At 45.8% G+C, this 26393-nt stretch overlaps 1 protein-coding gene across 1 annotated transcript in view; it reads left to right on the top strand.

Moving 5' to 3' along the window:
- NRK (Nik related kinase) overlaps positions 1-26393 on the top strand; it is a 113272-nt gene that overhangs the window by 26323 nt on the left and 60556 nt on the right. Inside the window, exons 4-14 of the mRNA XM_035113283.3 lie at positions 5234-5359; positions 8890-9000; positions 9803-9893; positions 11598-11728; positions 13473-13527; positions 14904-14982; positions 15968-16143; positions 17216-17288; positions 19617-19824; positions 22494-22655; positions 23219-23383. Coding sequence (XP_034969174.1) covers positions 5234-5359; positions 8890-9000; positions 9803-9893; positions 11598-11728; positions 13473-13527; positions 14904-14982; positions 15968-16143; positions 17216-17288; positions 19617-19824; positions 22494-22655; positions 23219-23383 — 1377 coding nt within the window. The remainder of the gene's footprint in view (positions 1-5233; positions 5360-8889; positions 9001-9802; positions 9894-11597; positions 11729-13472; positions 13528-14903; positions 14983-15967; positions 16144-17215; positions 17289-19616; positions 19825-22493; positions 22656-23218; positions 23384-26393) is intronic.

Here is a 26393-nt window from a genome sequence, read left to right as displayed (position 1 = left end):
GCTAGTGTAGTCCATTTCACAACACTGAGTTTATCCCTTCCATATAAATGTGCAAGCATGAGTTTAAGTAGGATCAGCCACATTGTTTGTTGAATCTGTGGTAGATTTTCACGCCCTCCCCTTTCTTTACAAGAACGTTAGCACAGCAATGGCTTCGCAGTGAATTGGTGCCAGGTTTGCAAGTAAAGACCAGCTGCTTTGTACTATTTTGCAGAAAGTTGAGCTGATATCCTGTGACAGGTACCCCTCTGAGCCTTGTGCTCCAGGTGGTTGTTGGGTAGCCTTCTTGCAAATCTAAATCCAGCCCACCTAGTGAGTTTGTGGTGGATGCAAAGCACAACTTTTACTTCTCGAAAAATTGGGGAAATATTTGTAATGCTTTGTAATACATTTGAAAAGTGCTTGAAAACTTCAGCTTTGGGAGCATGCAGCTGCCTTGTTACAACAGCTCTACTGGCTGGCTACCTGTCTGTTTCCGAGCACAATTCAAAGTGCCGTAACCGTTTATGACCTATAAAGCCCTATACGACTTAATTCCAAGCTGTCTGAAAGTCCAAGCTGTCTGAAAGACTGTATTCCCTCATATACACCTGCCCAGGTTCTGATACCTTCAGGGGAGGCCCTCCTCAGTTCCGCCACACACAGCCACGCTGTGGAGAGGGCCTTCTCGGTGGCTGCTCTCAGACTTTGGAACTCCCTCCCTAGAGAAGCTAGACTGGCTCCCTCATTGTTGTCCTGCTGTCAGATTAAGACGTTCTTGTTCCAACATGGTTTTAAGAACTGACTGCTTTCAGACCCTCCAAGTGTCCCTGTTTTCCAGGGACGTCCCCGATTTAGAGAAACCATCCCGGTTTCTGATTTGATCCCAGAATGTCCCACTTTTCCTTAAGACGTCCCTATTTTCATTGGAGAAATATTGGAGGGTATGAAGTTATCTGACCTCTGAACTGTCTGAAGACAATCCTCTATAGAGAAGTTTTTTTTAAAAAAAATTGTTTAATGTTTTATTATGTTTTTTATGTATGTTGGAAGCTGCCCAGAATGGCTGGGGCAACCCAGTAAGATGTGTGGTGTATAAATAGAAAAATTATCATTATGGAATGGGAAGTCCCTATTTTCAATGGAGAAAAATAGGGGTCTGGTGCAGTGCTGTTTTTGTGGTGATTATGTTTTTTTAACAGTATATTCTTAGTTGGAATCTGTCTGCCTCAGGAGACAATGTGTTCTGAACCGCAGGCCCAAAGGAAGGATCATGGGAGTGGCTGGGTGCAGGGCATAGCTGCCAAGTCTCCCGTTAAAAAATAAGGGATCCCAGAGGCGCAGCACCGGAAGTCGTCTCTGTGCATGTCTGGACATGCGCAGAAGCGGCTTCCGGTGCTGGCTCTGCCCATGACTAGTCAACCACTCCGAAAGGGATTTAGGATGTGTGTGTGTGTGTGTGTGTGTGTGTGTGTGCGTGCCTATGTCTGTACACAAAAGCCTTTATAGAAAGTACACCCTCTTCTCATCAAGCCTAAGGTTGAACTGCTTAAGTGGAATTTGTCTGGCACTCAAGGTGCTGGCCTGTTATTAACTGTGCTATGCTGTATTTGTTCATTTTGCTGGGCAACCAATGTGTAACTGACACATATTATTTCTTGGTTTAATCAGGACCCTCAAATCTATTGATCACCCTGCCTTGAGGCAAGCCAGAAACAGGCAAGCTGCAATCTGAACCTAACCATGTTTACTCAGAAGTAAATCCCACTGCATTTGCATGGGCTTCCCCCCAAATAAATGCGTATCAGATGGCAGCTTTAATATTCCCTCCACACAACTTAATATAGCATTGACTCCAAAGGTCTGGACCATTTCATCCCACCTGCATCCAATCTTTTTTCACCCTCCCCACTTTTTACATGAGTAGAATGTGTGCTTTTATTTAAAATGCATCTCTGAGTTATTTGTGGGGCCTGCCTGGTGTTTTTACATGAGTAGAATGTGTGCTTTTATTAAAAATGCATCTCTGGGTTATTTGTGGGGCATAGGAATTTGTTCATTTTTTTCCTCCAAAATATAGTCCGGCCCACCACATGGTCTGAGGGACGGTGGACCTCAGACCATGTTTTCAGGCCGGTTTTTTATGATGGGCATAAAGCCGAATAAACATCTTTGCTTTGCTTTGGACCGGCCCCCTGCTGAAAAAGGTTGCTGACCCCTCTCTCACCACAAGGAAAAGGAAGATTCTACTCTGCTTTTTCTCCCAAGGCCAAACTGAAACAGATGAAATTCTGCCCCCCAGGGGGTCAAATGGGAATTTTGCCACAGGTTTTAATAGAGCCAGGACTCCCCCCCCCCCCCAAGCCAACAAAATAGCTCAAGGCTTCGGGTTCCCAGTTTTCTATTTTAAAGTCTCTGGGCTGTACACAAAGTACATTTCTAACAATGCTTCTTTTGGGGGAATAACCGTGATTTAAACACTTATCGATTACGGTTTGGAAAGTAGCAGTTTATGCATATCAATAAGCTTATCACTCTTCCCTATAGCACCTCTAACCATGATCCCCCCCCCATGATTTTAAAAAAAATACAATACGTCTTTGAGAGAGTTAAAACGCCTGCTTAATTATTATTACTATTATTCAGCAACAGAATTTTGCCAATGCAGAGGCTTAAAATGGGCAGCTGTCTAAATGGTAGGCAAAAGCAACCACACATAACACACCCTAAGAACATGATGGCACATACAAAAGGGTGGATGTGCAAATCACCCCAACACACACACACACCCTCCAGATTCCTCCTTTTCTGCACACAATATACAGCACTGCACAGGGAGGAAGAAGAGATGCAAGATAAGCACTGCTTATCTACTTTCAGAATTAAAATCTGGCAGTGATTTTAAAAATCTCCCCCCTGTTTTTTGAGGGGAGGAGAGCCCCGTTTTTAGGGGTTCGGGTCAAAGCTGTTTAGCTTTTTTAGAGAGAGGGACTCCCCCATTTTAAGCCCTGTTTTATTGGGGTTCAGGGAGGAAAGTTAGTTCCGTTTGGGGGGTGTTCTGGGAAAATTTAAGGGGGAAGGGATTAGTCGCTCACCAAAAGATCGCTGTGAAGGCAATCTGCCTCACAGCAAAAACTCCGTCTTCTGTTCCAGAGATCAGGAGAAAATGCAGGGAGGGGAGAGTGGGCGGGGCCAGGTGCTCTTGCCTCTTAGGCAAAAGCAAAGGAAAAGGCATCTAGTCGATCCTGATCGACCTGTTGGACGTCCCTGCAGTAGATGCAGAAACGTAGGCCGAGGCAGGGCAAAGGAGGAGGCTGCTTTTGGGGGGTGAGGGGAGAGGGGGAGGTCGCGGCTTGGCCGGGGAAGATGGTGCCTTTTCAAGTGGCTGCTTCTGGGGAATAGGGAGGGGAGGGGAAGGTTCAGGGAGAGGAGCTGCTTCCTTTAAAATCCGGGAGATTTAAGGGATATTTTACCATCTGGGCTGCCAGCGGGAAACGGATTTAAATACGGGGTTTCCTGCTAAAAACGGGAGACTTAGGGATACCAAAAAAGGATCTCAAAAATGCCAGTTTATTTAAGAAAGGTGTAGAGTAGACTTACAGCAAACCACCCTGCCAGGTTTACAGAAGGATGCTGCAGTAAGGAGATAGCTTGTCCACACCCAAGCAAACATTTATAAGTTCTTTAAAAAACAAAAGCAGCACCTGACCAGATGAGGGCATAAGTGGCAAATACCCAAATCTTGCAGATTGTTCCCTGTTCTGGGCTCAGAGCCCTGCACCCCAAGCCCCCAGATAAGGATAACTTCAAAGCAATCCAATTAGCCTGTATGAAAGCAAGCAAATATAAACGTGTATGAGCTCATTGCTACAACTGCTACCAATTAATTGTGGGGTTATCTTGACTACCAAGATGGCGGTTCCAGAGCTTCCAGAACAGTTCACCTTTGGTTCAGCACACAATGGAAGAATGCACCTTCAGGGGTAAAGTCAAACCTTTGGAGAGTTACAGCACCTGCTGTAGTTTTTGAGACCAATATGGATGAGGCATGTTTTGTTGCAGCTGGGGTAGATGAAGGTGTCTGGTTGTGCTGCTGCAGATGCACCATGCATGGCATTTCTTCTCTCTGTGCTCCTCCCAGTGGTCATTCCTCCTCTGGTCACTGCTGTGGATACATAACTTGACTATCTGTCTCCAGGCACTGTGATTGTCTGCAAGGGATTTCCACATGGTGAAGTTAATGTTGCCAGTTAATGTTGTCATGTGATAGATAGATAGATAGATAGATAGATAGATATGTTTAATTGCTTTTTGATGATTTGGGGGTTTTTTTGGTCTGCTTTTAGGTGTCTTACTTTATCTGTAAGACATCTTGTGTCCCTGTCAGGGGAATGAATAAATGAATAAATAAATATATACTAATAATAATACTTATAGAGGAGGTCATCGGAAATGAAGTTGGCCATAATGTGAATGTCTTTCTTTTGAGGTTAAAGGCGTGTGCTTTGCACCTTAGGTCTGGGTGGGTTTCAGATTGGTTTTCTAAATGTGAACATCAACCCAAGAAGTAGCACATCAAGCAAGCAACATCTCCTTCGCATGTCAGAGCTGCTTTGAACAACAGTTTGTTCAAAGCCAGCTCTGCTGTAGCAAAATGAGGCAGTGGCCTCAGGAAACTGATTCTGACAGAGCAGAGAGCATACAGTTCAGATTAATGTACCTAAGTGAGGCATATCCATTAATGGGTGTAATTTGAAAAGGACCAGCATTGGAAAGAGCCTAGTATTTTTTACTGCCAGGGAGGTGGGGGAGGGGTGCTTGTAGGATTTTCTGCTTCAAGGTTACAGAGTAACTTGGCTAGCCTTGGGCAATACGCACCACCATGATGTGTGAGGTATAAGTTACCATTTGGTGCTCTCCCTCAGACAGCAAAATGCCATGGACTGGTCCTGCTGTTGTTTACAGGCCAGATAGTACCTAAGCAAATTCTGGGTGCTTTGATCCTCATTGCATTGGGGAGCAATTTCCATCAGCATCATGACATATGGAAGTAATGCATTTAACATCATGTGCAACTTAGCAGTTGGTGGACCTGTTTGCCAAGCACTTGTCCATTCTCATTTTAAAGCTCTCCAACCTTGTGGCAGTGAGTTCCACAAACACTGCCTTGAGCACTGGGCTCAGGTCAGGCTTCTGAGAACTCTCTCTGTATATTGATGCCCCCGTAATCTCCCCACCCTTCTTTTTGCCCTAGGATGAAGAAGAGGAAATCAAACTGGAAATAAACATGTTGAAGAAATATTCCCATCACAGGAACATTGCAACGTATTATGGAGCATTTGTAAAGAAAAGTCCTGTGGGTCAGGATGACCAGCTGTGGGTAGGTATCCAGTTAACTCATTGTGCATCTTTAAAGGTCCCTGTTTAATCAGTTACTCTCAGTGCCCATTTAGGGAATAGCGGCTTCCCCCCATTAAGCTCCTTTATATCTTCTCTTTTTCTCTCTCTCCCCTCTTCATTCCTTGCTTCCTGAACTAGGGGAGGAATTCAGTGTCACACTTTCTCCAACATTCTGCCAGGGCAAGCATTTCAGAACAATTCCCTTCCCCTTTTCCATTGCATTGGTAGAAACTTCCACTACTGGGACCAGTTAGTAGAATAGGGTGTAGAAGAATTTCCGAAAATTCCTTTACATACCCAGCTGCTCATTGCACTCTGCAAATATCATCTTATCAGGAAGTCTGTTCCACGTGAAATGAGAATCAGGCCTTTAGCGTGGTGGCACCTACCATTTGAAACTCTCATTACATATCATACAGGAACCATTTCTATTATTTTTGGCACCTATTAAAGACTTTCCTCTTTCAACAAGCCTTCTAAGTGGAGATTGTTATCCTATTATTTTTTATTATTTCTATTTATTGCATTTATATATCACCTTTATCTTCAAAGGAACTCAAGGTGTTGTGCATGGCTCCCCCCCCCATTTCACCCTAACAACCCTGTGAGGTAGGTTAGGCTCAGAGATGGAGACTGGCCCAAGGTCACCCAGCGAGCTTCATGGTTTGAGTACAGGTTTGAACCCTGCTCTCCCAGGTCCTAGTCCAGCACTCTAACCATTACACCACACTGGCTTGCACTGCACCAACCTCCCCATTGGCTCACCTTTCCTTCCCAGCTCCCAGCAAGCAGCAGCAATGTGGCCAAGCAGCAGCCACAGGTGAGCAGAGGCACCCCTTGTTTTCTGCTACTGCTTATAACTAATCTAGGTCAGAAGGAAGTAAAGGAGAATGAGGAGTGGATGAACCATGCTTGTCCTGAGAAGGCAAGCACTTCTCTTTCCCCTCTATTCACAGGGGACACCAGTGCACAGATCAGGAAGGTTTTTGGCTTATCCTGCCTACAGATTAGTATCTGGGAGACATGGGCTAATATTTTGTTAGGGAGGATCATACATTAGTGCAAAACATGGGACTCATTGGCCTTCAGGTCTTCTCCATGCCTGTAACTTTGTGGCTGCATAGGGAGATCAGTCATGGTTATTGACCATCTGGAAGTCGACTGATGGCCACTGTAATTGCCGTTTTGCACAGTTGTCCATGAAATTAGCAGTTGTGACCAGAGCAAAGGAATCTAATAGATGCAAATGTTGACTGTGGCATTAGAAGGTGCTTTAGTTATATATACATATTTTAAAAGGTTATTACGGGCAAGATGGAAACAACGGGAACATTAGCAACTTAATGCAGTGTGTGTCTGCATGAGTATGTTTGTTTTTAATATCGTTGACCAGCAGCCATTCCATCAGGCTGTAGTAGAGAGAGAGTCAAGGCAATTTCAATGGCTCTCCCAAGACGCCAGCTCCATCTGGCTCTTTCCGTCCTCAGCTGTCATCTAGCAACAGCCATTTCTTCAGGCAGATGGAAAGCAAGACCCCACCATCAGCTTGGCTGAGAGACCAGCTTCATTTGGTCCCTCCTCTTCTCTCTGAACATTTTCCGTTCCAGATTGTCTTTATAAGAGCTGCTAGCATGGGCGTACCCAGGATCAAAACTGGGGGGGCAAGGGGAGGGGCCAAGGCACGGAAGGGGAGGGGCCACAAAGTGGGCGGGGAAAGTGCAGTCAGAGGCGCCGGGCTGATGGGCAGAGGCGGAGCACAGCCTGACAGAGCGCACCATGGCGCGACCTCCCTCCAGCTGGGAGATTGAGAGAGAGAGAGAAAGAGAGATCTGGAACCGCGCAGACGCCCCTCTCTCCTTGCGACCCTGTTCTCAGCAACTGCCGACCCCTGCACGGTTTTGCATGCGGGCAGATGACGGAGCCAAGCTCCTCCCACTGCCTCGCGATGGCCCAATCGAAAAGACCCTGGCCAAAGGCGGGTGCCTTTGTCACAGAGAGGAAAGCTGGGGAGGCGCCGGCAATAGTGCAGCCACCGCTGCGCCAGGAAAGGGGGCAGCAAGGCAGGAGTTTGCCAGGGCAGGAAGGCCCCCCTGCCGCGCTCCCTGGTTCCCCGCCGTGCATGGCTTTGCCTGAGGGCGTGACAGGGAGCTGGAGGGAGAGCGCGGCGTGACGGGCGGGAACGGCGAACTCGCGCTCCGCTGGGCTGTGCCCCTCCCTAGAAGCAGGGCTGGTGGGCGGAGACAGAGCCCAGCCCAGCCCAGCGGAGTGCGAGTTTGGCGTTCCCGCCCGCCACGCCGCGCTCTCTGGTTCCCCGCCGCGCTTGGCCTTGCCTAAGGGCGCGACGGGGAGCTGGAGGGAGGGCGCAGCGCGGCGGGCGGGAACGGCGAACTCGCGCTCCGCCGGGCTGTGCCCCTCCCTAGAAGCAGGGCTGGTGGGCGGAGGCGGAGCCCAGCGGAGCGCGAGTTCAGCGTTCCCGCCCACCGCACCGCGCTCCCTGGTTCTCCGCCGTGCTTGGCCTTGCCTGGGGGGGGGCAGCTGGCTTCTAGAGTAGGGCAGCTGCCCTAACTTGCCCCGTGGTGGGTACGCCCTTGGCTGCTAGGTAGCTTTTACAAACTGGGGTCTGAATATGTGTGTTTTCCTCTTCCCTCCTCATCCTTTCTTCTTTATGTGTTGTGTCTTTTAGATTGCAAGCAGGAACTGGCTTGTGTGTGTTTCTTTTAACTGATATTAGACAAGTCACTCTGGGAGCTCTTGTGGCTAAAAGGCATGGTAAAAAAAAATGCTGCTGACAAATAAGCGTGGTAAATGTGATTGCCAATTAGCTTTCAGGGTTTGTTTTGTGTGCTTGATTGGTACCTGTGGCAAAAGTGGTACCTAAAGACCAAGTGGATGACACCCCAAAATTAAGAACTGATCAAATTCTAGTATTAACAGGAGCTTCAAGATGCTCTTCTCCCATCCTTGAACACTCACTTTCTAAAGCAGATCCAGCCCATTCATTATTTGAGATGGCATGGAATAACAACATAGTGGTCTGCACCCTTTTGCCAGCCATTAGATTCCCTTGGCAAGTGCTAGGAGCACAGTACTGGTAATTATTCAGCCATACATGCACAGGAAGCTAACATGCACTCAGTTCAGATGGCATGCCCAAACCACAGTTTGTCTCCCGGGGCAGTGATTGTTCATTTTCTAAATGTATTAGACACACAGTAGCTATTGCTCTCTGGGCATCATATGAGAAAACAGTAAAAACAGGATAAAACCCCAAAACCCAACAGCATACAATATTGAAGCTACGGCAGGTAAACCAATTGACATTGGTCAAACCTTAAGCAAACTGCTTTAAAGTAAAGTTTCTTTTAAAATAAATAAATAAAATGTTGCTTCTAACTGCAGCCAGGTAAATAATAATAATAATAATAATAATAATAATAATAATAATAATGTATTTGTTACTTAAATTTCTTCTTTTCAGCAATAAATAACTCTGCTTTTGCTCTTCCCCAGCTGGTGATGGAATATTGTGGAGCTGGTTCTGTGACAGATTTGGTGAAGAAGACAAAAGGAAACTGTTTCAAAGAAGACTGGATTGCGTATATATGCAGAGAAGTTCTCAGGGTAGGAGTCACCTCCATGAAATACAGAAGCAAACATTATTTTTTGTTTGAGTCAGACTTGGGATGGCATGCAGCATCAGACACCATCATACGTACTAAGTGTGAACTCAAGAGTTCGTGCTATGATGACTTCGCCTATGGAGCTACTGGAAAATGAGGAAGTTATCAGCAACACTTCCGGGGGAATTCTGGTGTTTTCAGAAGTAGGGAAGAGAGAAGAAAGCGGGGATTCCATGTAGCCCAGTGAGCTTGCTCTGTGGCAATGGAATGGCAGCCTGTGAGGAGGGGAGGCAGAAGCCAGACAGTATGTTAGAAGAGCAGCTGGCCCCATGCATGGAGATTCTTAAAATTGAACCTCAGAGAACTGCAACATCTTACCTAGCAACCTAAATTTTGCTTCTAGAATCAGTGTTTTTCAACGTAATTGGTGTCAGCATGTGCCATGGGTGCTGTCATCTCCCTGAGTTATTGGTCCTCTTGCTGAGGATTGTGGGCTTCCCATCAGAGCATCTGGCACTGGACACTGTAAGAACAGGACTCTTCTTAGCCTATCTAGACAGCACACAATGTCAACACTATTGGGCAAGTCACCATACAATCAACTGCATTGCAATGTGTTCTTTATTACAAGGATCTCCCACCCACTATCCACCCCAGATGATTATCTTTAGATGATGAATGAATGAGGCAGTGGGAGAGGTCATTTCCTCACCCAAGATATGAGCTATGTTGTCTAGTTTGAATAGAAGCAGGAAGGGGCAAGATAGCTCAGTGTGGTTGTTTGTTTGTTTTTTATCTTCCAGGGATTAGCACACTTACATGCTCATCATGTTATCCACCGAGACATTAAAGGGCAGAATGTGCTTCTGACAGAAAATGCTGAAGTGAAGCTAGGTATGTGTTCCTTGTCTTTTTTGATGGGGATGAGTAGCGATTCTTCAGAGGTAACTGTAGTGTTGTAAATAGGGACACTTGAGGGACTTTTGTGAATTTTGAGGCAAGCAGACCCTGATCCACAACCCCCAGACTAATGTGGGGCTCAGAATGTAATCAGGTTCCTCACATCTCTGAATTCTGTGGTGTAGTTCTCAGCTTGAAAAGCCTTTTTTTAAAGCGCTAAGGTGCATACATTGAGAAATGCATACATTGAAATAAAATACATATATAAATATGACTTTGCATATCCACTCATTGAAATTTGTGAATATAAGATTAACTAAGAAAAACGGGGCAGAATGGATTTGTGAATGAATGCCAGCAAAATGGCTGTGGCCTGGAGAGAGGCAGATCCATCTATCCCTTGTCACGAAGATACCGAATTATTGAGAATTATATATTTTTTGGGGGGGGGTGGCACCTCTCCCTTTAATTTTTCATTCTTTCTTTGTAATACACACTTGGAAGCAAATAGTTAATCTTTCTCATCAAGTGAAGAAAATCACCTGTAGATCCTTCAGTGAGAATAGAGATAGAGGTGGAGAGTGATTTAGGGAGTTGTTGAACCTTTGTCCTCAGGCTTTGCTCACATATGCATGCCCATAATTTGACGACATAATTTGACAGCTTGACTATAATTTGACACCCGCAGTATCAAGTGTTGTAGGCAGCATGATTGATCAAAGCAGCTCAAACACTACAGATAGAATATTTAGTCTTAGCTCAGTTGGCGTGCAAGTTGCAGGGCTCAGCTCAGAGACAACAGGAACCCATGGCTTCCCATGGTGAGAATAATATGTGGCGGCACTTGCAACATATGAACGGATTGCTTGTAGCCGCAGACTTTGTATAAATAAATATATTTATATTTGGAAGAAGTTTATACAGAATACAGTTAGTTATTAATAATCATATATGTATTAGCATTTATAAGAATCGTGTATAAATTAGCACATACAGTCATACCTCATGTTGCATCCGCTGTGGGATGCATTTTTTCATGATACGAACGCGGCGGACCCGGAAGTGTTTACTTCCAGGTTTTTGCCGTGTGCGCATGCGCAGAAGCATTCTGTGTGCTTCACACATGCGCCAAAGCGCCACTCGGGTTGTGGACTTTTCGGGGTGCATTAACATTTTTTTAAAAAAACCCAACACCTTCCTGATTCACTTGGACCAGGTTTTTAATCAGTCTGAATTAAATGGGCTATATCCAATGTTCACTTTCAGCTAATGCAATTTTTATTGTTGTGCAAGAGCAGAATCCAATGCAATAGCTGCACTATCAGAAACTGGTGCAACAGATTGTGCAATCTATTGCATAACAAAGTTACCAGCAATCTGCTTGGGTTGGTTGTGCAATGGTGTTTCGCTAGTGCAAAACATTTCACCAGCCGAACAAGTATATCGCTGAATGACTTTTAACTTAGCAGTACGTTGGACATGACACAATGTAATTGCTTGATCAACTAAGCATTTTATCCCTCCTCATCACCTCAAGCTCAGTGTTTTGACTGGATTCAGTTCATGCATTCAGCTGCACGTCACCAAGAGCAAATGAGGGCCCTTCCCTGTGGTTGTGCTCTGCTTTTTTGCAACCAGCTGTGTGGTTCCACGCACCCCTCACTTGCTTCATTGCTTGTGCCTGCTTGGCTTTTGCAGTGGATTTTGGAGTGAGTGCCCAACTAGACAGGACAATTGGCAGAAGGAACACATTCATTGGGACCCCCTACTGGATGGCACCAGAGGTCATTGCTTGTGATGAAAACCCAGAGTCAACATATGACTACAGAGTAAGTCCTGTTGCTGCTGGCTGACCTCCTGTCCACCTCCTCTTCAAGCACTTGGCCAAAACATGCTTTGTTCTCACTTTTTTATTTGCTCTGGAAACAAAGATGTTTGTTTTTTTCCTCCACTTCTTGAAATCAACCACTGTGATCTGCACCACAACAGTCTTCCACCTCATAAATATTGCCTTATGTACTCTTCTGTATCCAGTCCTCCTTTGTCCCCTACACTGCCTTCCAGACCACTACTATTTCTTTCACAGCATCCCTTCTGTATCTAAAGTCAGCTCCCTGTTTTTTGTTTTGACCACATCACACCTTCACTGTCGTTTTCTCCCTCTGTTTTCTTGCTCAGTTCTGATTCCTCTTCAGTCACTTTGCTCCCACTTAAAACCTTGGCCAATGAACAGAATAAGCAGGTGTTTTGTTGTTGTAATAGACTGAGTTTGGATGAGAGGGAAAAGGAAGGAGAAGAGCCCTTGGGGTATAACATTTTAAGACTTATGACAGTTGAGAAGCGACAGCTGACAATTGGGAGAGGATGAAGGTGGTTTGTTTGGGTGGGAATGGGTTTGGGAAATTAGTAGCTCTGATCCTGTTCATCAGAGATTTTTTATTGTTCCTTAATTAAACACTCAGTCTGGGGTTAACCCTAAGTAATTGACAGTGAAAGTTAGGCTTAAAGGGATTGAATACCTATCCCTATATCTGAAGAAGTGTGCATGCACACGAACGCTTATACCAAAAACAAACTTAGTAGGTCTCTAAGGTGCTACTGGACAATTTTTTGATTTTTTTTTTTACCTATCCCTATACTCATACATTGGTAGGTATGGGAGATGATTGATTTATTTTACACTTAAAGTTGATCCCACCTAATTTGTACTTTCTGAAACAATTCAGAAACCAAAGCACAGCCATCCTTTGGAATCTGCACTTCTCTGAAATTTGCAGTGCAGTTCTCCAGAAAGGTGAAGTGCACAAAAATGGATGCACTAAAGCAGGGGTCCCCAGACTTTCTGCGCGGCGGGCCGGTGCCCGCCGCGCCGACCGCGCGGTGGGCCGGAGGGCAGGGGAGTGCGCGCGCAGCGGGCCGGAGGGCGGGGGAGTGCGCGCCCGTGCGCATGCGCACACGCACACGGGCGGGAAAAAAATCGCCAAAAATTGCTTGTGCGCATGCGTATGGGCCTCCCCCGACCCGGAAGTGCACCAGAAATGACCTCTTCCGGGTCGGGAGAGGCCCATACGCATGCGCACAAAGGATTTTCGGCGATTTTTTGCCGATTTTTTAGATCGTCGCTGCGCCGCGCGCCGTGAGAGCGGGCGGCGGCAGCGGGCGGCGGGAGTCGTCGCGGGCCGGATTGGAAGGCCGATTGGGCCGCATCCGGCCCGGGGGCCGTAGTTTGGGGACCCCTGCACTAAAGCAAAGTGTGCATACATGAATGAAAATAACATAGATAGATGCTTTGTAATAGGAAAAATTACTCTGCAAAAATGTGCATATTAGGAAAAATTGCATTCATAAATGTATTTAACAGAAGAAATTTGCACTAAAATGCTGGTGAATTTTCACAACGACCTTTAAAAAAAATGCAAACTGTTGTGTAAATGTGATTGGGAAAATGAGAAAAAGATAAAGTGAAATCGGCACATGCAATGGTTGAGTTGCATTCAATGTGGTAGACCCTAAGTGGTGCCAACCTACTTTCTACTGTCCCTTTATGTTTATGCATTGTCTGTTTTCCTTTAGAGTGACTTGTGGTCACTGGGAATCACAGCTATCGAGATGGCCGAAGGGGCTCCTCGTAAGTTTTGTTTTGTTTTGTTTTGCCTTCTATAACATGTTCAGTCTTAACGTCAGTGCCCTTGTTGAATGTAGAACATTGGCTGAATATGTGTATTTCCAAGTTCACATAGCCTCCAGTAAATTGTCCTTGTGGTTACTAAATAGAATAATAGATTTATTTGTAACTAGATGTAAACACACATACACACACCACCCACCCACAGAGTGAGAGAGAGAGAGAGAGGGAGAGGGAGAGGGAGAGAAGAGAGAGCAGCACTGTTGCTCAAAGCAAGGAACTCTTTGACTCATTCATGCAGCCAATTTCTACCCAACCCTTTTGAAACCATTGTGTGATGGAAAACCAATGCAACATCAGTGGTGGACAAGGGTACAATGGCACCCTATGCAAGGCCAAAACTCCCCCTTCCCACTGGCAGCCCTACCACTGCCATCCCAAAGGTGGGTAAGGAGGCGTCTGTATTTGAGAAGGAGGCACAAAGGCTCTGGCAGGGAAAGTGCTAACTAGGCTTTGGGAAGGAGATGGAAGGATTCTAAACCCCTGTTAGAGCCTCACTTCCTTCCCAAAGCCCAGCACACAGCCCTAAACCCACCCCTGGCAACATACTTGCCTGTTCCACAAATCCCATTGTCCCGCCCACCCCTCCCAGAGCTGTGAAGACTGTGGTTTTCCATGATAAATGATACAGAGAATCTTACAAAATAGCAAGACTCCAGCCAATGGAGTAAAATGCAGAAAGTAAGAACTGGAAATGCATTTGGCTTGCTAGAAGAGCCGAGCATGTAGCAAGAGGAAGAGCTGGCTCACATATGCATGTTCATCACTTGATAGCTATAACATCTAGTGAAGACTTGGAACAACATGGATCAAGCACCACAGTGATGATTTTCACATCATGCCACACAGTCAGAAACTCAAGCCTTATAAGTGGAGCCAGTTTATACATTCATCTTGCTGCCATCAATGGCTAGTTAAGGCATGTGAGTTGCTCATGAAATGTTGTGTGCTGTTTGTTAACTCATGAGGAACTTGCATTTGTCTGAAGGTGACATCACAGATAGAACAACATAGATAGCATTTTCAGATTGCCTTGTACACAATAGACCACACTTAGTCATACCAAAAGCAGGCCCATTGAAATCAATGGGACTTGTGAGTCATGACTAACCTAAATCCCGTTGGTGCTGTTGCAAGTACGATTAAGTCTGGATCCAACCCAGTGCTTTTCAGCAAAGTATGTTCACATGTTCTCATCAAGCACGCAACGCAATCAAATATAGAGAAATCAAATGATGGCAGGATTGTAAGAGCCAGGCTGAAGGTATCCATTTTAACAGATTGCATATGTGTGCTTGTTCTTCCCCTTATTCTTACAGCATTGTGTGACATGCATCCTATGAGGGCTCTGTTTCTCATTCCACGGAACCCTCCCCCAAAACTGAAATCCAGAAAATGGTAAGAGGCTTCCCTTAAATGGCAATAAATGCTAACTTGTTAAGAACATATGAAGAGCTGCTGCATCAGCCCAATGGCACATCTAGTCTAGCATCCTGTTTTCACAGGGACCAACCTGCACCGTGGACATGAGCGCAACAGCACTCTGCCCACCTGTGGTTTCCATCAACATACTGCCTCTGATAGTAGAGGTATTGTATAGCCATCATGGCTACTAGTCATTGATATGCTGGCTTGGAGCACAATTTTGGCAGCTGTTTCGATTCAGACTATTGAAAGCTTTCTACGCATCCCAGATATTGTGATCATATTGATTCCTTCCAAGCTCTTATCTGCACTGGAAGTTTAAGTTTCGTCTGTTGTTGCAATGGCCTCTGAGCAGACATGGTTTACATTAAAGCAGTGTAAGGGAGTGACTCAGGGGTATAGTACAGGACTAAAAGTGTTGATGACCCTTTGCATGCAGAAGGCTCCAAGGTCGACCCCTGACATCTCGTGAGCAGGTAACATGGAATGTAGTAGCAGACACCAATTTTAGGCGCATGCCTAAGCTCAGAAGTGAGATGGCTCCATGATAGGGGCACCTTCTGATTGCCGCCAACTGAACTTCCAAAGGTTACAGCACAACCAAGAGGGCCTCATCAGTTGATCATTGCAATAGTGCAAGGCAGTAAGGGGGGGTGGAGTTCTTATTTAGGGATCCTGGTCCCAAACTGTTTAGGACTTTGTAGGTCAAAACCAAAGCCTTAAAATTAGCCCAGCAGGTTATGAGCTTTAGGAGCCGTGTAATGTGGACATGATGGGAGATACGATAGAATAGTTCAGTTGCTGCATTTTGCGCTAGCTGCAGCTTCTGCACAGTGTCAAGGGCAGCCCTGCATGGAGTGCCTTGCAGTAGTTTAGACTTGCTGAGATATTCTGCTAAACTGTTTGAGGAATTGCAAGGGAGTGAAAAGAAGTCTTTAAGTTGTTGTTGTGTTTTTAGGTCTAAGAAATTTCTGAACTTTGTGGACACCTGTTTGGTTAAGAATTACGTGCATCGCCCAGCAACAGATACCCTGCTTAAACATTCCTTTATCAGAGACATGCAGAATGAACGACAGGTGCGCATCTTGCTAAAAGACCATCTAGATAGGACCAGGAAGAAGAAGGGAGAGAAAGGTAAGGACTAAAGCTTAATAACCTGGGACCAGTTTATCTATGAGATTGCCTTAGCGAACCTGTGCCAATTCAGCCACTTCAGTTGGCTGTAGGGACTACATGATACCTGTTCCACATTTGTTAGAATGATATTTTAGTGTGGTGCTTTGGAACTCCCTGCCTCTTGAGATCAAGCAGGTGCCTACTAAAAGCATTCCTGATTAGACAAGCCTACCCATGTGCTTAGGGAGTTGATGTCATTGTTATTTGTTTTAGTATTTTAGCTTTTGTATGTTTTAAAGCGGGGTTTTAATTTAATTTTGATTTTACTGATTGATCTTTTATAAAACGCTTTGATGCTTTTTACAATCAAGAGGTGTGCCAATTTCATGAAATTAATTAATTGAATAAATACATTGCTGCCAGCTTCCTCCCTGTTAACCTTAGCAAAATTTTGCATGGAAGAGAACATAGGAACATAAGAAGTGGCCTTATACTGAGAAGCTCATTGGTCCATCTACCTTAGTATTGTCTGAACTGACCGGCAGCAGCTCTCCAGGATTTCAGATAGGATTCTGTCCCAGCTTTACCTTCACACATTATGCTTTGACCAACACATTATGCTTTGACCAACTTGGGTTTGCCCCTGAATGTACATTCAGAAGGGAGCCTCAGTCAACTCTGGCTCCCTGATTAGCACACGGCCTGATAGACAGTTTTGTGTAAATGTGATGGTTGCATTCAAAGCCTTCACATACTGCATTTTTAGTTGTGTACCTGAACTAGCTTGTGAAGCTGTGTTTTTTTTAACTGAAGTAGGACTTCACTGAGAGCTGACTATAGCTACATACAGTATACATATTAGTAAAAGATTGATTAGGCAATTAGGCGTTTACAAGACTTCATCATCATTACAGATCAGTAAGATCAACAATCAGATAATATTGCATTTAAGCAGAAAACAAGTGAATGTCAGGCTGCTTGTATGTTTAAAATGTTTTGACAGTGTTTGTTGCAATAAATGTGGGGGCAGATTGTAACACATGAAGCAGTCAAGTGTCCTAGCTAGATTTGGTTTTCCTTCTTCTTTCAGATGAAACAGAATATGAATACAGTGGAAGTGAGGAAGAAGCCGATGAGCTGAACGAAGATGAAGGAGAACCAAGGTTACATTTTGCATTTGTAGATAAGTTCTGGGTTGCACCCAGGAGAGAGATGACTCCAAAGTTTGATCTGTACACTTCCAGAGCAATTTTTGGAACCATTTCCTTGTGATGTGTTGTTATGTTGGATAGAGCAGCAGAATTAAGTTACTCTTGCCCATGCACGATTTCCTGCACATCGGGGCCTGGAAACTCTACCCTGGGAAGGAGGAGCCACATTGGGCAAGTATTAGGAGTCGGCATGTTTGGCCACTCACTGAGGCCCATCAATAAGGCTACCATCTCAGGTGGCAGCCTCTGGTCTACGCCTGCCACCACCCACAGTGCGCCGCTGCCACCAGAGGCGTAGTAAGCCCAGGTGGCACCTGGTGCAGATTTTTCTTTTGTTACACCCCCCCCCCATGCTGATTTGCCGAGGCCCTCCTGCAGGATGCAGCCGCTCTCTTGCTACCTTCCACACTCTTGCTCCCCAGAGGAGGAGGAGGGGGAGGAGAAGTTTCAGCCTCGTTCGTCGTCCCCCTCCCCCCCCCGGTCCCGGTTTTTAAAGCGCTTGCTTCTTTTCCTTTTGCTGCTAGCAAGCAAGCCAGCAGGCGATCTGGACATGGGACTTTGGAGCAATTTGCTCGGGGGTGCCATTGAATCAACTTCTTGCGCTGTCTCATGCAGGGAGCGCTGACAACAGTCCCGCACAACGCCTGCGCACGCCATTGCTGTTAGTGTGGGGCAAAGAGGGCACCATCCCAAAGGGGGGAAGAGGAGGAGGCATGATGTGGGGAATAAGGGGAGGGGAGGTGGGGTGTGGTAGGCGGCTGAGACTTGAGTGCACATCCTCCTCGGTCGCTTGCATCCTCCACGGGGCCCCGGCCAGGCTGGCGGCCACGGCAGCACTCACCGTGGCTTCTTTGGGGGTGGCTCCAGGCTCGGCCGTTCAGTTCAGCCGCACCGGAGGGAGGGAGGGCCGACAGGGACGGAGGGATGGAGAGGAGAGCGGCTACGCAACGGACGCAGTGCCCTGGCTCCAAAACGCTTTTCGCCCTCCCTGGCCCCTGTAGCAACTCGGCCGGAGGGAGTACCGTGTGTGCATGCGGGAGTCGAGTTGCTAGAGAGGGGAGGAACAAGGAACGAAAGCAAGCCAGCTGCCGTGAGCGAACTTTTTTACCGGGTGCCGCGGCGGGGCTAGGCGCGGGGGCAGGCCGCTGAGACTGTCACCCTCCCTCCAGGGTGTCACCCGGTGCAGCCCACTCTTATCGCCACCCCCGTTGCGATGCCACTGGCTGCCACTGGGAAAAGGAAGCCACAGGAGAAAGGCAGCTGGCTGAAAAGGCCCTCAGACCTGCCAGCCATGTCTGGTCACTATTTCTCCCTCTTCCCTGAAGGATACAGATGCAGTGGGCAGGGTAGGTTCACAGCAACCACATCTATCTCACTCAGAGAAGAGGGAGCTTCGCTTCTTCCTGAGAAAGGAAGACACAGAGTTTGTGAACCAACCAACCCCCTCAACCAAATAGGCCTACCCCAATGATTTGCCATGTCGAGGGAATTGCACAAGAGCTGAGGAGGCTGGGGTTGTGCTTGCCAGACTTTTAAACAGGCATCCCCAAACTGCGGCCCTCCAGGTGTTTTGGCCTACAACTCCCCCGATCCCTAGCTAACAGGACCAGTGGTCAGGGAAGATGGGAATTGTAATCCAAAACATCTGGAGGGCCACAGTTCGGGGATGCCTGCTTTAAAAGCTCACTGTGCAACTATGCCTACTTGGAAGCAAATCCCACTGAGTTCAATTACATTTACTACCAGGAAATCAGTTTTAAGATTCTATGGAAATAGAAGAAGAAGCTCTTACTCCTAATAAACAAATTAATCATGCCAGACATCTTACTTACTTCAGCTGCTAAAATCTGAGGGAAACTCCACTAGACTTTGAAGCATTGACCTGGTGCTCGCCCTGCCCATTGCCATCGAAATGGGATTCCATGAAAACTCAAATATATATACCTCTGAATTGTCTCTTGTTCCCATTCGGGGTTTGCTGATGAATATAAAGTGTGAACAGATGCTAAAATTTGTTTTGGGAAGGCAACAGTGAAGTAAAATCTCCAGTGAACAAACAGATAAGCAGCTTTAGCCTGGATTCTGAAGTGTTGTTAAAACAGAGGCATTGTAAATACAGAGGAGGGCTGGTGAGGGAGAGAGATTCTGTGATTTTTTTTCTCCTGGAAAAAATGTAAGCTAGGACAGCAAGCTGTTCCCCAGTGGCACTGTGTTTGCTCTGTCGCCTTAATATTATGGTTAGTCAAACAGATATTTCCTTTTCTTAACAAAAAAATTAAGCTCCATTGTTAATCTCCCTGGCGAATCGACCCTCCGCCGCGAATTCCTGAGGCTTCAGCAAGAGAACAAAAGCCGTTTCGAACCTCAGCGACAGCAGCAGATGCAGAAGCAGCAGCTTAAAGACCAGGAAAAGTACAAAAAGCAGCTCTCGGAAGACAGACAGAAACGGATTGTGGAACAAAAGCTGCAGAGGAAAAAGTTGGAGGATGTACGATTTGGATTCAGATTTGTTTGTTTTTTCCTGCATGACAGTAGTACTGCACTACAAATATCAAATAAGAAAGGAAGCCATGTTTCTTGTGTCCCCATCTGCACTCCATGTCAAGCATCATCATGATGCTTTGAACAGCCATGGCTTCCCCTAAAGAATCCTGGGAACTGTAAACCAGAGTGGTTTAACAATTAGCCCCTCTTCCCAGGGAACTCTGGGAATTGTAGTTTTATGAAGGGGGGGAAGAGGCATCTCCTAAAAATTTCCAGCACCTTTAACAACTGCAGTTCCCATGATCCTTTGGAGGAAGCCGTGACCATTTTAAGAGCTACAATGCAGCTTTAAATGTACAGTGCAGATGTTTTTCATCAGATTCCTGCTATTATTTAGTGTTGTCAGTACACATACGCAGAGTAGCTTAAGTGTAACCCTATGAAATCATAGCAAAAGGACCAGGCCCTGGACCATACCTGCCAAGTTCCTCTCTGAAAAATAAGGGACCGGACCGGAAGTAGCATACCGGAAGTAGCGCTGGCGCCATTTTGGAACTGGGCGGAGCATGCTCAGAAGTGACTTGATGCTGCTGTGCCCAGTTCCAAAATGGCTGCCGCACCAGAAGTTGCGCTGCAGCCATTTTGGAACTGGGCAGAGCAGAATCAAAAGTCGCTTCTGAGCATGCTCCGCCCAGTTCCAAAATGGCTGCCGTGCCAGAATAAACCGGGGGGAAACAAAAAAATCCATTTTTTCGGCTGGGGACAGCTGGAAAAACGGGGCTTTCCCGGGGAATACGGGAGACTTGGCAGCTATGCCCTGGACCCCAAGGTGCTTATGGTCTACATTTTGACATTGGGAAGGCAGCAGGTGGAGAAGAGAAAGAGGCAGGGGTGGCAGAGCTGTGGCCCTCCACATTCCAGGTAGAATCTCATCAGCCCCAGCCAGTTTGGCCAATAATCAAGTGTGATGGAAGTTCTATTCCAGGTACCCCCAAACTTCGGCCCTCTAGATGTTTTGGACTACAATTCCCATCTTCCCCGACCACTGGTCCTGTTAGCTAGGGATCATGGGAGTTTTAGGCCAAAACATCTGGAGGGCCGCAGTTTGGGGATGCCTGTTCTAGTCCAACAATATCTGGAGGCCCACACATTCTCCACTGCTGGACAGAGGTAGCAGGGAATGCTGTTTTATGTGCATAAACTTTGTCTCAGTTTGGAATGAGGTGTGCAGAGCCATCCAAAATATAGGAAGCAAGTGCAGGTTAACGGTAAAGGTAAAGGTACCCCTGACTGTTAGGTCCAGTCATAGCTGCCAAGTCTCTCGTTTTCCCTGGGAAATCCCCATTTTTCCAGCTGTTCCTAGCTGAAAAAATTGATTTTTTTGTTTCCCCCCGGTTTATTCTGGCGTGGCGCCCATTTTGGAACTGGGCGGAGCATGCTCAGAAGCGACTTTTGATGCTGCTCTGCCCAGTTCCAAAATGGCTGCAGTGCAACTTCTGGCGCTACTTCCGGCCTGCTATTTCCGCCCGGTCCCTTATTTCTCTGACAGCAACTTGGCAGGTATGCGTCCAGTCATGGACGACTCTGGAGTTGCGGCGCTCATCTTGCTCTATAGACTGAGGGAGCCAGTGTTTTTCCTCAAACAACTTCCAGGTCATGTCATGTGCCCAGCATGACTAATCTGCTTCTGGTGAACCAGAGCAGCGCACAGAAATACCATTTACCTTCCCACCAGAGTGGTACCTATTTATCTACTTGCACTTTGACGTGCTTTTGAACTGCTAGGTGGGCAGGATCTGGGACAGAACAACGGGAGCTCACCCCGTCATGGGGGTTCGAACCACGACCTTCTGATTGGCAAGCCCTAGGCTCTGTGGTTTAGACGCGCCACCCGCGTCCCATACGTGCAGGTTACACCAGGGTAAATAATGCTGGTGTAACTTGCCCCTATTCCAAACTCTGTTCTAGAGCAAGGCTACTGGTGGCTGAGGTAGGTCACTTACAGAACTGAACTCCTATCTTTATAAATGTTACTTTTAGGGCTCACACTTTTTGATGAGTGACAATAAACTATCACATCTCGGCTTAACCAGCCAATATATGAATGAATGCTGTGGTCACAGATGCAGCCTACTTTGTGATGGAAGCAAATGAGCTAGATCACTTCAGCTGACTACAGTTCACCTGAACTGGGAAACTTTGGTTTATGAAGGTTATGAAGCCAACTTCAACCCAACACCTCCATATCCCAGCTTGTTTTGGATCCAATAACCCTAGTTTCCCAGATCAGATGAAGCAGGAAATTTTGATTGATGGAAGACTTACTGATGTATTTGGCCCCACCATAAAGGCAAGAGCAAAGGGGCTATGTGCACAGCCAAAGGGTTCATTGGCATCTTGATGTTCCCAACAAAGCTGTTCTTTTGGGGGGTACTTCAGGGCAATTTCTTTCTGACCACTTACTAGTTAGCTTGTCAACACAAGTTAATAAAGATGAGAAGACATTTCCAGCTTATGTAGATTAGTAGCTATTGTAGAGAATGGGCCCCCTTGGTTTCAAAGCCCTGTTTGCACAGAATTAGCAGCAGTATGACTTTAATAGCAATTCCTTTTATGAGCAATCTATGACGGGAGATGAAATGAAACCAATATTATTTCCTGGCATGTGTTTAGCACCAGAAGAGAGAAGAGCTTCGGAAGCATTTGGACCTCGAAAGGAGATGTCCGGAGATCAAGGCAGCTCAAAACAAAATGGAGAAGGATAAAGACGACATGCTAAGTTGTGAAGATGAGTGGAGCAAAGTGGAAGGAGACAAGAAACTGGAAAATTATCAGGTGTGGATGTAGTTTTGCAGAAGAGAAAATTTCCACATTTTCTGTGGCAAATGTGAGATGTATAGCCTGGAAGAAAAATTGAAAAACAAAACCCTGTTCCTCTCCCAAGTGTTCAGAAGCAAATAGGGTAAACAGAAGAAGAAGAAAAAAGATGAACCCAGGTGGTGGTGGTTTTCCAGGTTATTCCATACATTTTTTGCCACAGAGGGTAGTAGCAAGACAGTTAATGTAAGTTTTAACTGAAGCTGAACTGTAGTGGAATGGAAGCAATGCTGATTGCAACAAACCCATGACAGGACAGAAACTGCTGCTTCCTCACATCCCTAGTTGTGGGTCCCACTTATTGAATTCTACTAGGCACATGTCTTTGCTATGTCTACTCCCAGTCACCATGTTCCCATGGTTCCAAATGTCTGAGTCAGACCCTGTGCCTGATTCGTGCATTTGCACTCATCCTTAGAGGAAAGAGATGGTTCACCAGACCTAGCCAAAAATCCATTGGGTTTATACATTTTTGGGTTCCTCTTTCCTCACAGTGTCTTCTTGCTTCTTTCCCACCCTAGAAAAAAGTTGAGGAAGTGCATCATGGCAAGAAGCTTCACCGGACTCTTCCTAAAGATCAAACACAGCTGCTTTCTCTCCAACATGACCACAAGCAGAAGACTAAAGATCCCCCGAAGCTCCTCAGCCCCCAAACCCGTCTCCCTTCGAACAGTACAAGCAAAGAGGTACATTGTAGCTCTCTGGAAATGGCTGTTCTCTGGATTGAAAATTATCTGCTTAGGCAGGTGGGTTTTTTTAAACATGCTCAAAATTTCACTTGGAGAAAAGGGAAGCCATGAGATTCTCTGTTTATCTAAGCCAGGAGTGGGGAACCTCAAGCTCAGGAGCCAAATATGGCTCTTGATGGCCTCTGTATGGCCTTTGGTATTCTCCCCAAGCCCCATGCATCTCTAGCTCTCCTCTGCACCTTCCTCACGTACTTTTAGCTTGAGCCATTATAATGCCTCTTGCATGTCAGTTTGGAGAATGTGTGTATGTGCACATTTGCAGCAACCTCTGACTTGGCTAGGACATAGTCTGTACAAAGGTAAGAATCACATCCCTTACAGCAGTCACATTTGCTTCTGCTGTGTCCACCGCAGGCATACAACTCTCCCAGAATGTTTCCTGGGAGAGACTCTGTCCCTTAGACTGGAAAAAGTTCCCCATCTCTAGTTTAAGCCATCACATGGTTGTGGCAACCATTTGCTTCTACTTCAAGCCTGCAGACAAATGGATTGTTGTTTGGGCTGTACAGAAATGCAACCAAGAATTTCCATTTTCTTTTTAAAAAACAAAAGAAAAAACAGGTGCTTAAAAAAGAAGAAGAAACCGTTTGCGGGTAGCTAAGCAATCAGGGAAAAGCTAGCCATTTTCTGCAAATACATGGAAGGCTCTAGGAGCCAGGATTCTAAGGGGTGACGAAGAAGGACAGCTATCTGGGTCTTGAGATCCACAGGCGTCCTCTGAAGAAGCTAAAGGAAGCTGGTTAAAACCTTTAAACAAAAGCTAAGGAGTTTTGTTGCTTTCCTCATGGTTGTAGCCTGAGAGGGAACAACTGTAGAAATTCAGACCAGCAGTGTGAACTGAAGTGATTGAATGCTCCTCTGTGCTGGAAATAAAATTTAAAAAAACCTGCCTAGAAAAAACTGGCATGCCATAGAGAAGTGCTCTTGCCTAAGCCTATCCCTGATATGCTGTATTTCTAAGTGCATGAAGTGTTTTGTGTGCACATAGAAGAGCATTCATCAGGATGTAGCAGAGGGGGAGATAGGCCTGCAAAGAAACACACAGCTTTTACTTCTCCCTTTGAATGCTTTCCATTCCAGCTTCTGTGTTAACTTTTCCCCTCTTACTTTTCCATTTATGTTGTGTTTTTTATATTAGGGACTGGTGGCAGGGCCCATGTTATTATTGATAATTGTTGGGGGGGTTGGGGGCCTTTTTCAGCTGAAGAGTGGGATTTTTTTAAAAAAATGTTTTAAATAAGTAAACAAACATCAGCACTGCCCATGCCAAGTAGTCTGCATTTTACAGCTGAGACAGAAATTTACCGCTTCAGTGAGAACTAAGTGAACAATCTTACTGTACTCCCAGTTAGGGTACTGATTTTTTTTAAAGTATACTTTCAATGCATACTGAAAGGTGGGTTGTAGGTTTTAATCATTGTTGGTGTTTGTCAGTATGCATCCAGGGTGTATGTTCAAGAGATTGAGTGCAGAATATAAAGATGGGTATCTTGTCTAGATAATGCAGCTGACTGAGAGACACCATTCTTAGCCAGCAATAGGATTGAGAATAGCGAGACTCCTCTTTCATTAGATACTAAAGATAGGTGGGAACTAAATTTGATGAATGGCTTGGCTTCCTTGCAGAAGTCATCTGGGTAGATGATGCTCCGGAATTTTGTGCACCTCCGGTGTGCTAGTAAACCTGAATGACTTTGGTGTGTCGTTCAAACGCTCCCTGTGCTCCTCCCAGGGCTGGAAAATGATTAACTTCGTCACAAAATGATGCATGTCAAGAAAGTGGGTCACCGACATGAAAAGTTTGCAAAGCTCTGATCTACTCTCTGGTTAAAGGCCACTGATGTTCTCTAGTTTGGGGGCTCCCCAAAATCATGGGTTCAGCAGAGAGTCGGTATAAATGACTTATTAGAGGTTGGTTGGTTGGTTAGTTCTAAGCCAGGCATAGGAAACTCCAGCCCTCCAGATGTTTGGGACTACAATTCCCATCATCCCTGACCACTGGTCCTGTTAGCTAGGGATGATGGGGATTGTAGTCCCAAACATCCGGAGGGCCAGAGTTTGCCTATGCCTGTTCTAAGCTTGAGGGCAGGGGTGGCTAACCTTTGGTCAGGGGTGGCTAACCTTTGGCCGTTTAGATATTACTGGATTGCAGTTCCCACAATCCCCCAATCTGCAAGGTCAGTGATAGTAAAAGTCGGAAATCCAGGCACAGCTTGAGGACTACAGGTTAGCCAATCCTGCTTTAAGGGATGGGAAATGCAGCTCTGCTTCATTGCTTCAACTTTCTCCTTTATTTTTTATTTTTTAAAAAATCTGTAGCCCGAGGGGGGAAAACACACATCGCAAAATGTCAGCTCCAATATTCATCTGCGTCGCTGACATGTATTCCGTAAATGACCTCTTTGTACTGGAATGAAACGCATTGTAAAATTTAGTCCATGCCATTACTGTTAAATTTTAATCGAAATGTACTGTTGTGGATTTCTGACATTAGCAGTTGTAGGCAGTGAGTCTCTGTTGGAAGTGTGCGGCATTAAAAGGAAGCAAATTGGGCCTGACATAAATATGCAGTTTCTCTTGCAAGTGCTGATTGTGCCTTGTGTGTTTCCAACGCTATGCCGCCACCGTTGTGGTTCTGCCTGTTCAGTTCCTTTAATCCCATTTGGCACCATGTCGATTTTGCTCGGGGAGGGAGGGGAGTTGTTAGGATTCACAGGGACAAAATCATTGACTCAAACCATTTCCCCCCAGTGAAATAATAATTACTTCTTATCAAGATGGTTGTCATTTAGGTGAATCTCCTGGCGTTATATTAACAAGGAAGCTGTTGCCATCTGCTTGGAGGAGAGCATGGCAGCCTGCATGTCGGGAAATAAAATAAAATGTGGGCCTGCATTTTTCTGAGAGAGAAGTTATTAAGTGACTATTTATATCATCTTTCTCCAGA

This window comes from Zootoca vivipara, chromosome Z2 (assembly GCF_965207765.1).
Source record: "Zootoca vivipara chromosome Z2, rZooViv2.hap1.1, whole genome shotgun sequence".
Taxonomy (NCBI): domain Eukaryota; kingdom Metazoa; phylum Chordata; class Lepidosauria; order Squamata; family Lacertidae; genus Zootoca; species Zootoca vivipara.
This window is presented reverse-complemented; position numbering and strand designations above follow the sequence as displayed.